General features: G+C 32.4%; 1 protein-coding gene across 3 annotated transcripts; it reads right to left on the bottom strand.

Moving 5' to 3' along the window:
• Positions 1 to 397: 397 nt before the first annotated feature.
• On the bottom strand, positions 398 to 9,706 carry LOC129950356 (coiled-coil domain-containing protein 28A). 3 transcript variants are annotated; one of them, XM_056062272.1, is made up of 4 exons: positions 9,205 to 9,706; positions 8,920 to 9,103; positions 1,271 to 1,351; positions 398 to 1,204 (listed from the first exon to the last, which is right to left on the bottom strand). In XM_056062272.1, the coding sequence occupies exons 1-4, from the start codon at positions 9,358 to 9,360 to the stop codon at positions 984 to 986; spliced, it is 642 nt and encodes a 213-aa protein (XP_055918247.1). In that variant the 5' UTR covers positions 9,361 to 9,706; the 3' UTR covers positions 398 to 983. The 3 variants fall into 3 exon arrangements, with proteins under 3 accessions (XP_055918247.1, XP_055918248.1, XP_055918246.1); XM_056062273.1 differs by having other exon boundaries at positions 1,271 to 1,348; XM_056062271.1 differs by having other exon boundaries at positions 1,271 to 1,459; positions 9,205 to 9,704.
• Between the last annotated feature and the right edge of the window lie 6,251 nt (positions 9,707 to 15,957).

Here is a 15,957-nt window from a genome sequence, read left to right as displayed (position 1 = left end):
CTTTTAATATAATCGAATTGATTTTCTCATTTTTCTTTTTCTTGTCTGTATTATTATTATAATTATTAATTTATAAAGTATTTTATATAAAGACAATTTATAATTATTTATTATTTCTTGGTGTTTTTTTTATTATATCATATTTTTTTTTTATACAAAAAGAAGCAAAAACTATACATTTAGGAATTTTTGTTTGTTTTATACTCAAATACGAATGCGAATACATTAAAATTTTCAAAAGCTAAATTAAAGAAATAATAAAAATTATAATAATAATAATAATATATGTATATATATAATAATGTATGTATAAAATAATATATATACCTTATAACGCTTAGTTACATTTATAAGCCGTGTTTTTGTTTTTAAATATTTCTTATTCCTAAGTTAATCATTTTTGTTTTTTTAATTTATATTCATTCTCGAAAATTCGTATTTACTTTGTGGGGGGAGGGGGTATTTTCTGGTTTAAGAAAATTAAACACGGCAGTAGACATATTCCACAAAATAACGTCTATTTTAATAATTCATTTATCCTTTTTTAAATTTCAATCTTCAACACACGTTTGTTTTTGATTAAAAATGTTGTTTCGAAAAAAAGAAATAAACAAAGTGGAATAATTTTGTATCATTCTTTTATAATATTTTAAAAATATGTATATAGAAAAAGGAAATGTCAAATAAAAATACATTTAAATAGAAAATAACGATCTCGGAATAAAATAAGTCTCAGAGTCATCAAAATTGTCATGAAGAACAAATTTTACAAAAAAAATGGAAATGGATAAAAAAAAAACCAACAACTCTCTACGCAACATATTTTGTTTTTGTTATTTAAATATACATATATAAAAAATCTATGTATATATATATATTTATATATTTTAACGCGCGCACTCGAACGGAACTACACTAAAAACACGCACCGCACGGCAACTACAACCGTTTTTTCTTCTTCCAAAAATATCGCCAAGACTCTCTCAAAGACCCGTATGGCTAGTTTGTAATTGCTCTATCGATATCGACAACTGTTCCAGTCGTTGGACTAACTGTAGCATATTCTCCTGCGCTTTGGCTGCATTCAAATCGGTGCCACTATCTAGAGAGTCTTCTTCGGCAGCTGCCAATTCAAAATGTAACTTGGCCAGGCTCTCTTGCTGCTCTCGAATTTTTGTCATTTGATCCATTGTACAACCAGAACCTAGAAGATAGAAATAAGAAGTCTTTAACATTGAAATCTCAAATGGGATAAAAGTGATATACTTACCAAACGCCTTTAACTTCCCCGAATGGAAATCGTCGAGAAGACCGAGCAATGCACGTTCCATGTGTTTCACGTCCGGAACTTCTGAGACAAAAGAATGATGCTTAATTGGCCGATCATCAAATTTGTCGCTATTGTTTAGGGCCGGAGCAAATACAACACTACTACCGCTAGCGTCGTTGTCACCAATTTCTAAGTTCAAATTGTCGATGGTTCAAGGGTTTGTTTGTTGTTGTTGTTGTTGTTGTGTTTTTCGTTACAAAGTACGTGTTGCGTATTTGTTTTTTTTTTGTTTAGCGTAGTTTGTTATTTAAGTTTGTTAGTTATAAGGTTGTTTTTTAGTTTAAGTTTCAAGTTAGATTTAAGTTGATTAGTTGGTGTGGTAAAAGTTGTTTTGTGTTGCGTTGCGTTGAACATGGTGTGCGACAGCAGAGCGGTGGCGCGGTTGACGGTGGTGGGTGTATCAATTCGAATTACCAAATCAAACGAAAATAAAAGTAAAAAATAAAACGAATCAAATCAAATAAAAACAAAACTAAACAACGAAAAACAAATCAAAAGCGATTTGAATTGGAGCAGATTTGAATTAAAAACAAAGAAATATGAAATCTATTCTACTTGCAAGAATGTAGACTAAGCAATGAGTTTGTGATGAAGATGAGCAGTCAGTGAGTTGACTATGACTATGAGCTAAGAGGAGTTAAGCTAACTTATCTCGTGTGTCGTCTCTTCTGTGCCTGTGGTGTTTGCAGACTGTGATTGGTTATCAGTTCAATGTTAGAATCAACATTTTAGAATGGAACAAGACAAATTAACTGAATTTGTTTTGAAGTCAAGTCAAGAAAGAACAAAAATGCCAAAGGCAAAGAATCATAACACAACACACAACAATCACAGCAACAGCAACAAGAGAAGAAGAAGCTCCTAAATCCAATTAGACCGATAAACACTTAGGGACTATACAAAGTGTGTGTGAAAAATAAAAACAAAAAGACATAACCAAACGGAACTCTGGCATTCCATTTCCTTAGGTAACAATATTATTCTGAGTCAAAAGTCACGAACTTAAAGACTGTAGGTTGCTTGAGTCGGTGAATGTTGAATGGTAATGACGACGATGGCTATGGGGATGGCGATGTGGATGGCTATGACTATGGGAATGTGGACGTGGATGATGATGATGGTTATGGTGATGAAATATCGTGAGTATGTTAATAAAAGAACACAAAATGGGTGTGCACACAAGAGGGTGGTTTTTTTTTCGCTTCTGTTCACACAAGTTATTTAAAAATCTATGTAATTCGAAATAGGGGCTTCGTTTTTGGCGAAGAGACAAGGAGGAAACGAAGAGGGTTGTTATAAATTGGTTGGCGGGTTTGTGTTTCAATTGTGTATGGTATGATAGTCTGAAATGAAGGTGTGATTGAAGTAAGGATAAAATGTGTCTGTTTCTGTTTTCTTTTTCTGTTTTTATGACGCATTTTTTAATTATTGTAATCCAAAGGAAATGTGGGGGGATTTATTTGATGTGGTTGATGATGATTTACAAATAATCACATCAAAATGTCAATGTTAACATTATAATTAAAGATTATAGTCCTACTTGTTATAACACATCCTGTTAGTGTAGGTTGTTTTAAAAATAACGTTCAATGGGAGTGGGAGAGAAGGGAGAGTACTTCTCTGTATGCATTCAAAATTATATTCAACAGAGTAACTTCTGATTTTTGACGCTTGTATCCGTAGTTAGAATTACAATACAAACATTTAATTGATTGAAGGATATATGTGGTACAAATACCAATTAGAAATGATTATATATTGGTAAATCAGTTTGTTTGTTTGCTTGTTTGTCCGTCCCTCACGTCGCAATGGAGCAATATTATGGGATGATTTTTTGTGTGGATTCAGTATCGAGGCCAGGGAGTGTTTTCAGCTTTTTACCGCGGTAAAATATCTAAATCACAGCTCATTCGAGCAGATCCTACGGCAACACTTATAGTTAGATATTTGATATATTGTTTTTTTTAGAACACTTATTAGTAGCATATTCTTAGGTGTTGAATGATCTTGTATCTATCATTGTTGCCTAGCGTTAGGTGTTTCATATTATGTGACATTAACTCAGGAAACACTATTAAAATAGGAGATGGGCGGTTAAAAACGAATGACGAGAACTATGTGACACTAACGCAAGATTTTTATTATTTAGTACAGAGTAATTTTGAACTTATCGCAAGTGTTTACTCTTCAAAAAAAACTGACATGACGATCGATTCATCTGATAAGAGCAACTTTATCACCAAGAAACAATGTTGTTTTGATAATACACTTAAAAATATAAAATAAAGTAGTAGGAGATTTGAGGGAGTATTTGCAGTCACACTTATGGACTTACAAATGAGCACTTTACCCAATAGTGTTTGTTAACTCACTTGAGCTTTCCGATGTGCACTCAACTTCGCATAAGCTGCAAGTGAAATTAGTCGTGCCAGTAATGCTTATGCGAAATTTAGATGCTTAACTGGAGGCGTTGGAAAGTGCATATTTACCATTTCAGTTCAAAAGGCTACAATTGCGCATTAACACTGTGACGCATCGTCGACAACTTGTTAATTACTGACTACTTCTAATGCCTCCGCACACCCCTCATCCGGGAAAAACGCCATACTATGATGCTCACGTCGACTTTATAGTTAAAAAACAAAATATTAGTAAAATTAAGCACTGATATAAGTAAAGTAGTGTAAAAAGAACCTTTTTGAGAAAAAAAATGTCAGCATACAGCAAGCGCTCAGGTCATGCCGCAGTTAAAGTGTTGAAGTTAGATTCGCTATGAGAATAAATGAGGCATTTGACATAGCTTCTATCTTCCAACATTTTGGTTTTCTTTTAACACACAACTAAAGCTGGGAGTAACAGTTAGTATGATATGTTTTTAGTCTTAGAGAAATAGAATTTTATCAAAGTATTATTTTTAAGAATTTCCTAAAAGTATGCAGCTCTTTTTAAATAATAAACAAACAACGAGATTTTTAAAAAACAGAAATGAAAACGGGTTGGGTTATCTCTGATCAATGGCAATCAAAAACGACCATAAATTCATTATAACTTGTGATAACACAAAGTCGAAACAAACAATTTAAAAACGTTTTAGGTCTTTCAACAAAAGAGTTTATGCATTATTTAAGTTTTAAGAACTGGCCTAAGTGTGTCCGTTTCCATCTTGGATAGCACTTTAACCTAACCTAACTTAAACTTAAAAAAGGAATTTTTAGATGCGTTTTCACTTTTTAAAAATATTGAAGAAAACATTTTTTTTTTAACCTGAACAATAAAAAATGTATAGTGTGATCATTTTTATAAGTTTTTTAGGAGAATGAGAAAACACTCGACTTCAATCTAACTTGCCTTACATTAATGATACATACTAGATACATACATAGAAATTTCTCAGAAAACAAGAAACATTTGAATACATAGTAATTAATTTTTCAAAAACGTCTTTGTTTTAAATGGGTCCGTTGATTCAAAACTATTGTTTTTTAAAACGAAATGTCCCAAAAAGATAAAGTTTAAGGTCAGATTTTTAAACTAGGATATTCAGTAAAATATTGCCCGGCTTTTATAACTCAAATTTTTATGGCCAGTGCTATTTTTGGAAAATGGTCAATTTTTTTGCTGTTCAAATTCTTGCAACTTGTAAGACAGCAAACGCTGAAAAGGGAGAGTGTTTGAAAGGAAGTGTCAGTGCACATTGGTTTTGAATTCCTGAATGTTGCAATGAATGGGAAAGAAACAGCGTGGAAAAGCATTCACATTCGCATAGTACGGTTAAAGAACGAATCTCTGTTAGTTGGGCTCGAGGGCATACTGATGAGAATTCCTAGAAGCACGAGTATTACGGTTAAACTGTTTAAGGGAAGGAATGCAGCTGGCTTGAACATAAACCGAGAGGAAAGAAACTTGACGACGATGTTCAAGCAACGTAAATGAAACGATGATGGAAAAATGCTGTTTTCCATCCACTCTGAAAGAGATTCGTAGAGTAAGAAAGATGGAAAACTTACGCAGTGGTTTACGAGCATTAAAGAACTCCTCTTCAAATTGATCGTTAGAATAAATTGAAAAAAGGACAGATGTCAATAAAATGAAACATGTATCGGTGTCTCTTATGCAGGGTTCGTAATTAAGTATTAGGAAATCAACTGTCGCTTTAAAAAAGTTTTGATTACATCTAAACTCTTCTGGACATTAAAGCAGTTCCTTTGTCTCCGACCTTCTTGTTTGACTTTGTTGTCTTTGTTTGTTGAAAGCGTTTTTAGCATAGTTTTAAATTTTTACTTAACGTGTTCACAGGGTTATTTTTTAAATTCTTCATTTTCTAGATGTAGTGGTACATCATGTTCAAGACTTAGGCCAGTTTGCTGATACGAAACTTAACTTCAACTTTATGTTGAACATAAGTGACACATATTGCTTTGCACCAAACTCAACCCTAAACATAAAAGTCATTAAGTCAAACATAATTTATGTATGTGTAAGAGGAACTGTCATAAATTATTTAAGTAAGACATAAATGACTGAATCAATCGTTATAGCAATTTTTGGACGTTCTTGTAAGCTTATATAAATAGTGATTTAAAAAAAATCAATATCAATAAAACAAAATAAAATGGACTTCGAAATCCTGGATGTATTTGATGATGACGTTGAAATCCTTGAAATTGTTGAACTTGGAGTTCCTCTTCAAATATACGAGAGAAATGAATATTTTTCGTTTGATGAACAAGAGAAATAACCATAGCTGTTTTAGAAAAAACAGAAAGCTTATTAGAATTCCCTTCAAATAGGTACAGTCATTCTAATTAAATTATAGAAATTGGAATTTTTTGTGTTCTCGGAAAAAAACTCCATAGCTCCTATCAACCAACTTTTGGTCGCCTTTCGGTTTTTTGCAACTGGAAACCACTACCTAAGCATAGCTGATTTTAGAGAGATGCATGTTTCGACAGTTTCAAGGATAGTTTTCAAAGTTTCAAATCGTTTCCAAATGTTATTGGCGCCATTGATTTCACTCATGTCAAAATTCAGACTCCTGCTAAATAATGTTTTTTTTATTTATCAAAATATGGATTACGAATATTGTGTATGCTAAGGTGGGCTTGATGCAGAAGTTTTTCGAAACAGAAAAAGTTATTTTCTATAAACTTAAAGGAAAGAGAGTCTAGCTCATACGCAGATTGTTTTATTTTGGGTAGGTACTTTAAAATGTTCTATACGAGTAGGAATGTTATTTTCGTTAAATATAAGGGGATTCAGCTTATCCTTAAAAACCTTATTTGATGACGCCACTGCTCAACCCACATGGCACAGCAGAACAGTTGTATAACGAGTCTCAAATTCGTTCGAGAGGAGTAATCGAATAAGCTTTTGGAATTTTAAAACGAAGATTTCCCACTTTGGCCTACGGAGCCCGTTTGAAATTGAGTACTGTATTAACCATTATTGTTGCAACCTGTGTTTTCAAAATATATTGAGGCACAATAATATAATCGATGATCCGCCTGAAAGCATAGACTTCAGTAATGAAGATCTAGAACGTGTTATCAGCGCTGGACAGATGGATATTGAACATTCTTCCCAACAAAATAATTCAAGAACAAATTCCTCAAATTTTAACATGGAAAAACGTATGAATTTGATAAATAATTATTTTGCACGCTTGCAACCATTAAATAGTAGATAGATTTTAGAACACAATAAGAACCAGCAATTAACAAAACACCACCGTTTCAATTTTGAATTTTTTCACGAATTTTAATATTTTGACGTTTTGTGTAGGGCGAAAAGAACTTAGATGTGTTTTAAATCTGCTCCTTTGCTAAGCTCAACATAAATTTGTATGTGCAACATAAATAAATTTATGTTTTACTTAAACGCTATGTGAAATGAAAATGAAACTTAGCTAGTAACAAGATTTATGTTTCGTATCAGCAAACGGGCCTTCTCTATTCCAAAAAAAGATTTTGCGTTTCTGTTTTTAAGGTGTAAAGCGATTTTATTTGTGAGGCGATGAGTAGGATGTTTTAAAGTCTTTTGTGCGTATGGGAAGTGTACCTAAATTAATTCTTTTTAAGAAAAATTGTTAGAGTTTTTCTACTGCATCAAACTCGAAAATACCCCAGGATTGTGGCGCTTAACACATAATTGATCTAACGATAGTATCAAAAATTCTGTTTTTTGTACTGTCATCGTAGAAGACAGTTTTTTAATTATAGGTAATCCTGCGTTTACATTCTTTAAGCTTTACTTGCAAATGCGTTTGAGTTAAGAAACACCGAGGTACTTAGGTAATATTTACTATTTCCAGTTTTTCATTTTTCCAAGTCCTACTTGCATTGCTTGCAAGATGACCCGTTTCGAAACACTATTATTTTTGATTTAGATGTATTTGTTTGCAGGTTTCACAGCTTGCAATTAAGTGGAAGTTTATTTATCATAATCTGGATCATGTTGGCCGATTCGGACACCATGTGACCAGCGATGAGAAATATTTGTATGGGCATTTCATCAAAACGAATTTCTCTAGGAAGAACCATACTTAGATCATCTAAATAAATTGAGAACAGGAGTGGAAATTCAAGAGACATTCCTGCTTTACACCAGCTGTTGTTTCTAGCCAATTTGAAAGAATATTTTCATCCCAAACAGCCGACTTATTTTGTTCGTATAGTTTCAAAAAGATTCTTAACATTTTTGTCTAGGATCCAAGGTTGCTTACTTTTAAAAATAAAGATCTTTTGTCTATCCAATCGATAGTAGCCTTGAAGTCGGAAGGACAAGTTAATTTGAGTATCAAATGTTTCGATATAAAAAGCTCGCTGACAAGAAATTGAGCATTTTTGCTTTCTATGTTGCAATGTTCAATATATACAACAGAAAAAAAAGTTATAAAGAACTAGGTCTTGGTAAATGTAGATAATCCAAGGTGGTATATAAGCATTTTATTATCATTTATCATTTACCTTACATTAGTCTTATAAGTTGCAAGGGTGTAAGTATACATTTAACTCCTTTAATTGTTGAATGCAAAAAGGAGTTTAATGATTTTAACTTCTTATTTCATGTTAACGTTTTACTCTTTTAAACCAAAATGGGACTAAATCAGAAACTAAAGATCATAGAGAAATAATGTTAAGACATTAGTTTCTTCAGTTATTTTTGTTTTACAGTTCAAAAATTTATTAGCGTGAAGCAGCTAATTATTTTTTTAGTATTTTTTTCTCCCGCTAATACTGCTCTTTAAAATAAATAGCAATGCTTTCCGTCTTGCGACCGTTCTAAATCAACATCATAAGTGTACTATATAGAATGTCACAGGTAATTTCATGTTGGTGATTATTTGTTGCAAGGTGAACATAAATACATATAAAAATCAATATGAAACCAAATGAATGAAATGAAATATATAAAATAAAAATGAAAAACAAAACAAACAATAACAATAACAAAAACAATCTACTCCATAAAATAGAAGTGTATAAAGTCCAGCCAGAAACAATTTTGATTTATAGATTTTTAAATACATTTTTTTGAAAGAAAAGCTAATTGCTCAAGAGAGTTCATCTAACAAGAATGCTTTACATTACCTTTCAGGAGCTTCCTTGGACGTGATTTGAATTCAAACCTAGATTCATCTTGAGGTTTTTGACGACGCTCATTTACATAGGTCACTTTGGCCGAAGAAGTATTTTTATCCGAAGTCGTTCGTTCAATTGAACATGAAGCTGAATTTCGACTTCGCGTTGTATCACCACTGGAAGTGCTTTTAATCTTAAAAAAAATAATAACAAAAATAGAAAACATTAATGACGATAACAAAAGAAGTTCAATTTGTTTAAATGATTGTAAATTAAAGAAAAAAAAATACTTACATTAACCTTTGGAATTGTGACTGGAGATGCTGGAGTTGGGGCGGATTTTGGGGCACTCTGGGGGGCTGTGGTCACTTGGCTGGTTGGTTCCTCTTCGGTTTCGATGTCGTTGGGGACGAGTTTTTGGCGTTCGACAACCTCATCGTTGGGTTCCATCGTGTTTGTTTGGTTATTATTGTTTATTTGTTTAATTTGTTTGTTTTAAGTTTTAACTTTTTAAATATAATATTGGCTTTTTTGAGGAATTTTTAATTCTATATACAAAATACAAATTAAAAAGAAAATACGAAAAAAAAGAACACCTTCACACAAATCTTCTGCGATTTTTATTCTTTTGAGATCAAACACTGAAGAGGAACATTGTTTTGGTTTATTTTTATTTGTGTATTTTTAATTCTAAATAATAATTATTTCTAATTTTTGTTTTTATGTAAAAAATAAAAAGATTAGTTTAATTTTCTTGAGCAAAAATAATCACAAAGAGTAGAGTTTACTCTTCTTCAAAAAATAACTTGACACATATGTCAAATGAAATGTCTGATTAGAAAAAAGGGAGGGTGACAGTTTGAGAGGCTTACAACAGGGATGTTTAAAATTTGATTGGGTAGTGTTGCCTTTTGTAATTTATTTTAATAAATAAAAAGTAAAGATAGTACTATGATAAAATTTCTGCTAGACGTTCATTATTTCAAATAAAAAAACCGCGAGTCGAAATTCGTGCTGCGGTAATGGAAAGTTGAGTCTTATTGTGTATCTATGTATCCAGAATTTGTGTACCTTAATTCTGACAAAAAAAATATTTTGCTTTTTCTTTACCTCCCATAGGTAGTTATTGTAATTTGAGTCAAAGATTTTAAGAGATACGAGCATGTTTGTGTATGCGTGTGTACGAACATTCGTACGTCCGTGCGTTCTGAAAACCATTTTTCATCGTTCAATTCAAGAACCAATAGAGATATTGGGTCCTATGCAAAAGGATGAGTTCAAGCTTTTTACTCACTTTTCTGAGAACTTTCTTAGATTGGTATGCCAAAAAAATACAGAGACCGAGATCGATCTCAAACTGTGAGTTCGAACTCAAAATGTTGAGATCTATCTCTCGAGGAAAGCTCTATGTGACAAAGTTCTAGTTTTGATATGCAAAAACAATGAGGAAACGCTCGATTCCATGGAATCGATCTCACAAATTGTTGAGTATAGATTTTCTCTTACTCAGTTGATAAACAATATAAAAATAGTAGCTGTCTGATTGGTGAAGATTTTCGAAAATTGTATAGATTTAGTGGAACAGGTGTGCAATTAATGGCAGAAGAGTTTTGGAGCCAAACCTTGTTGGTGCTTTGATTCATAAAGGAAAAATGAGGATTTTTCCTCATCCTGCATTTCAAAGCGGTGTTGTCAAATACATTGGTGTCAATCAATCAACGATATCTATGGCGGTACAGCAAGTCGCAACAAAAATTGCAAGCCGTGCAACTGATTGGATCATATTATCACACACCTCTGAAGAAAAAGAAGAAGCGCAAGGGTTATGGAGCAGTAAGTATGAGTTTCCTTACGCCGTTGGTGCTCTGGATTGTACATATGTGAGTATAAGGAAACCACTATTATCACCACGAGGAGTAAATCACCCGCAAAGGATACTACTCAATAAATGTACAGGCATCGTGCAACGCGGATAAAAAATTTACAAGCATCAAAATAAGAAATTTTTTTTCAAAGTCCCTAAGAATTATTTTTTTTAAATATATTTTGCTTTTTAAACGGATCTTCATATTTGAAACTTTTTTAGTATTTTTTTTTTCTTTTTTTAGTAATTTTTTTTACACTTTCATTTTCGCTTTCAGAAGAAATTTTTCCTTCTTGACTCGACTGACCGCACAGAAACTATTGTTTTAACTTAAGCAAGTGCATACAGAGAGCTTTAAGATCGTTCTCATATCACTGAGTCAGAACTGTAGAGAGAGTCCGAGTCCGAGTCTGCTCCATCGACCTCACATGCGAGTTTAAGCTCGTCAGTACTGACTCTGAGAACTTTCTCATCTTTAAGCATATGACCCAATGTTTGTGTTTTCTTTTTTTGATTTTGACGGAGTTTTATGAAATTTCTTTGGCATTTCTAGACAATTCAAGATTCACACAATCTTAATCAAAGATTTTAAAAGAGATGTGTGCGTGTGAACGTACGTTCATTGATCCCAAATATATCACAAACCAAAAATGTTAGCGACTTCAATTAAATTTTAGATTTTATAATAAAATCTTGTTTTTAACGTGTTGAATGTTTTTAGAAAAATCTAATCGGGATTTTTTTATAGGAAATAAAATATTTAAAAAAACCTCTTCTGAAATTGAGAATAATTCAATCGACAATTTTTTTTACAAAACACGAAAACCTACAAAAACAACAGGTACTGATATAAAACGGTTTTTGACATCAGTACTATTCTCATATAAAGATATTTCATTTCATTTATTTAACAATAATCGCCCGTACAGTAAGATTACATTAATTTAATTGCAGATAGGAGCGAGTTCCAGAGTTTAACAGCACGTATGAAAAATAAACGGGACGAGTTCAGATAATTGCCGAGTTGAGGGGTAATGTTGATACTTCTAATGGAACGGTTAAATGAGAGTTTGGTAAACAGATAAGATGGAGCCCTAATATGTATTACATTATGTAAAAATAAACAGTTTCTTGCATTTATGTATTGCTGCAGTGTGCAACCCAATATATTTTTAGAAAATTTCGAAACATGGTGATATCTACGCAACCCAAAGACGTAACGGACAGCATCATTGAAAGCAACTTGTAGTTTTTGTTTAGATAGTGAATCAAGATCACTATACACTATTTCAGCATATGGTATGAGGGAAACTATTAAAGCAATTATTAGTTTACATCGAGTATCACAGGGGTAAAGTATCCTAAGGCCAAAGTTTACGTAAGCATCCATAAATGCGACCAATGACATAACTAGTGTGTCGATAGCCTGACAGATGACGGTCAATAGTTTATCCAAGGCTGGTGCAATGATCCACTAATTTAATTTAACGATCACTTAGCCAAATATTTCGTAGAGTAGAGAGATCAAATTTTTTCTTCGAAATTGGAATGACTAGGGTATTGGAAGGATTTAAGAATAGGCCATTTGCAATGGACCACGCATTAATTTGGTTAAGATCCTCGTTGATGGAGAAAGACAGTTCATTGAGCTGATGAAAAGGCCTTGCAAGGTGGAGTTGAACAACGTCAGCATACAGGTGAACCGAATAGTGCGAACAACACGCAGGCAGATCACTGATGAACATACAAAAGAGTATTGTACCAAGAATCGAACCCTGTGCTACTACTTGCGTAACAAGTCTGAGCGCTGAGCATTTCCCCCCAGAAAAAACCCTTTGTGATCTGTCAGATAGATAGTCACCAATTAGCATGCCCGCTTACTGAAGCCGAAGAAGTTTACGAGTTTCCACTTTAGAATACTGTGATTCACTTTGTCAAAGGCCTTTGTAAAGTCGAGTAAGCGGAGGAGATTTATTTGACTCTAATCATAGTCCACCCTAACATCTTCAAGAAGATTAACCATTGCAGTAGAGCAGCTATGATTTGCTCTTTAACCCGATTATTTTTCAAACAGCAAGTTGTTAAGTGAAATATGACTTAAGATCTGTTGCTCAATTATCTTCGCAAAGACCTAAGAGGGGCAAGGTAGGATGCTTATCGGTCTTAAATCAGTTGAAGAATTAGTGTCACGCTTCTTAACCGTTGGAAGAACTCTTGCAATTTTCCCAGAGCGAGGGAAAGTAGAAGTGACAATGCACTAGTTTATAATATGAGTTATAATTAGTGGAAGTATGAGTTTAACGAAACGAATAGGAACTCCATCATCACCAACAGAGTCAGACTTGATAGCTTTTTAGAATATCATCTCCACTTACAACATCAAAATCCTCCAGCCTATAAGCACATTGTTCAAGGAGTTAAATGTAGTAAAGAATCAAAATCAGCAACAGAAACCGACTCTCCAAGGAAATAATCATTGAGCTTATCCGGGTTCATTGAGCTCCTATATCTTTGCAAACACCAATCTTACTTAGGTTGCTACATAGTTTTTTAGGTGTTAAAGAGGTATTGAGTTTGGAGGCATAATAGTTGATTTTGGACGATCGGATTATAGTTGTAAATATTGATTTCAAATTCATATACCACTCAAAATATTGTTATTAATATTTTGTTAAAGTTTTAGAAAAAATTGACAGACGGACACGTATGGGAATTTATCAGTGTTGGACGCATCCCAACCTCTTTTTTCTTATTTGGCATCAACTTTACTTTTTACGTACTTGAAACAAATGTTATTCATGTGTAATAAGATAGATGAAATGACATCCACCTCATCAACGATAATGGTGAACTAAGCTAGACTACCAAAATATTAGGAAGAGTTGCGTAGTAGTAAACAAAAATTTAGAGAACAAATAACACTATTTGCTTAAGATCAATCACTTAAATCTATGAGAATCTTTGACTGCTGCTAACTATCAGGTGTCAATCGAGAATTTTTTCAAAATGACGTTAACTACGTTATTATGGCCCAATTTTATGCTTCTAGTTTCTCCCCTACATAAACAATTGGAGAAATTCCGTGAATCTTCTTGCTTTTTTTACTACGAGTAACATCGATTTTTTATTTATTTTATGTATAGTTTTTCCTAATGATAATTATTGAATAAAATGCAATGTATTCATTTAAGTATGGTAAATAGAATCATAAATTTAATTGATCCAACAATAATCACTACATTCCCATGTGTTAGGCGGAACAACGTTTGCAGAGTGAGCAAGTATTGCAATAATTTTTGCGGTTAGTAATGTTGAAGTGTAAGAAAAAAAACGTTACTAATCTAATTTTTTCAAGTTGCAACATTTTTGGAATATGTATATGATTTTTAAACGTGTGGTTTCCAAGAAATAAATGGCATACAATTTAATCGTGGTCATATTTCAACATTAAAGTGTCGAATATTCTCTTTTAAGACGTCAATCGTCTTATCTGCGTAAACAAGTTTTTCACATAACCCAACAAAAAATATTGAAGCGGTGTTAAATTGTACGATCTGGGAGCCAACACCGTAGGCTCTCAATGTGAGATAATGCGCTCACCAAAAGTTTCCTTCAATTTATTAGTTTTTTAGTTGGCTGTATCATTGTTCGTCCACACCAGCACCATTCAGGAGTAAATATATATACATATACCAAACTCCGAAAAAAGTATTGCCAAATTTAAAGTCACACGTACATATAAGAGAAAAATAACCGTTTGAAAAAAAAGAACTGTGAAAAACCAAACGAATTTTTGAAGAGCTTTCTTCAACAATTTAAAATTGAAATCTGAGGTATCTTTGTTTCATAAGATTATGCCAAGTTGCCTAAAAACACTAAAGGCTGCTGGAAAAACTCAAGCGAAGAATCGTCATTAACACAACTGCTCCTAAGGGTCTGTTAACAAGGAAAACATTGAAATAGGCAATTAATAACTTTGAGATCAATTTTCATCTAACACTATAATTTATTCATATTACCATAAAAATACACAAATCAAACCAATGGTTATTCAAAAAAAACCTTGCCCACATTTACAAAATTTAAGTTAAAATATTTTAACGGACTTCGAAAGTATCGGTTTTTTGTATAGCTTAATAGTTGCAGGACTTCATTTCCAAAATTTTGAATGTGTTTTTGAGTTAATAAATAGTCTAAATGTTGTAATAAATAACAGTATTAATTGTTAAACTGTTAAACAGTCAAATGTGAATATCGTCAATTACAATTTCTTTTGTAATGGCGATTTTTTTATGAAAATATTCAATTTCTTTAAATTGAACTATGTTTATTTATTTAGATAATGCAATTCTAACTGTTTCCAGTGAAGTTCGGAGTGCGAAATAGGTTCCTAACAAATTTTGCAGAAGCTTTATGTTTTTTCGATATTTTTTTTTAACATTTATAGATAAACTACAAATACGCGTTAGGTTGGTTGGACTTTTGACAGGTTTCTTACCGACTAAACCATATTTTACGATATCATGTGTCATAGACTGCGACCTAGGAAACGTTGCTTCAAACCTTTTTTAAATTTGTTTATTAATTACATTATAAATTTAACAACAGAAGGGAAGACACTGCTGCTATAGATTCTAAAATAAAATAAATAAAATTGCAATGACAATTCAGTTGTCAGCTGTCAAAGCGCGACAAAATAGAAAATAGATCTATTTAAGCGTTGAGCGATCTAAAGCGAGCACAAAGCTTAAGACACCATTTCAGACTGCCTCGTAATAGTTCTTTGTTTCTATTCCATATGTCAAAAATCTTCACGACCGAATGCATGTGGTTTAGACACTGTTTTGGTCCTGACTAAACACAGTGTTATACAATACAAATTTAAGTTCTAAAAAGGGCTTATGTTTTCAGTCGATAAGCAATTTTAACATAATAAACAGAAAATATTCTTGAAAAAAGCTTAAAACGACCTTGACTATGACTTTTTTTATATATTTTGTTGGAAGATCTGAAAATGTATGATTGCCCTACAAAAATCAAGGACATGGTTTTGATTGCTATAAATCCAATTTAAACTTACATATATTCATGATTAAACGAATACATCTTTCTAATTTTATTCTTATTATCACTCAGTTTTATGAATAGTTGTCAAGATTTTTTGAAATTAACAAGAAAGAAAC

This window comes from Eupeodes corollae, chromosome 3 (genome assembly GCF_945859685.1).
Source record: "Eupeodes corollae chromosome 3, idEupCoro1.1, whole genome shotgun sequence".
NCBI lineage: Eukaryota > Metazoa > Arthropoda > Insecta > Diptera > Syrphidae > Eupeodes > Eupeodes corollae.
The sequence above is the reverse complement of the archived record's forward strand: the minus strand, read 5'-3'. Positions and strand labels throughout refer to the sequence as shown.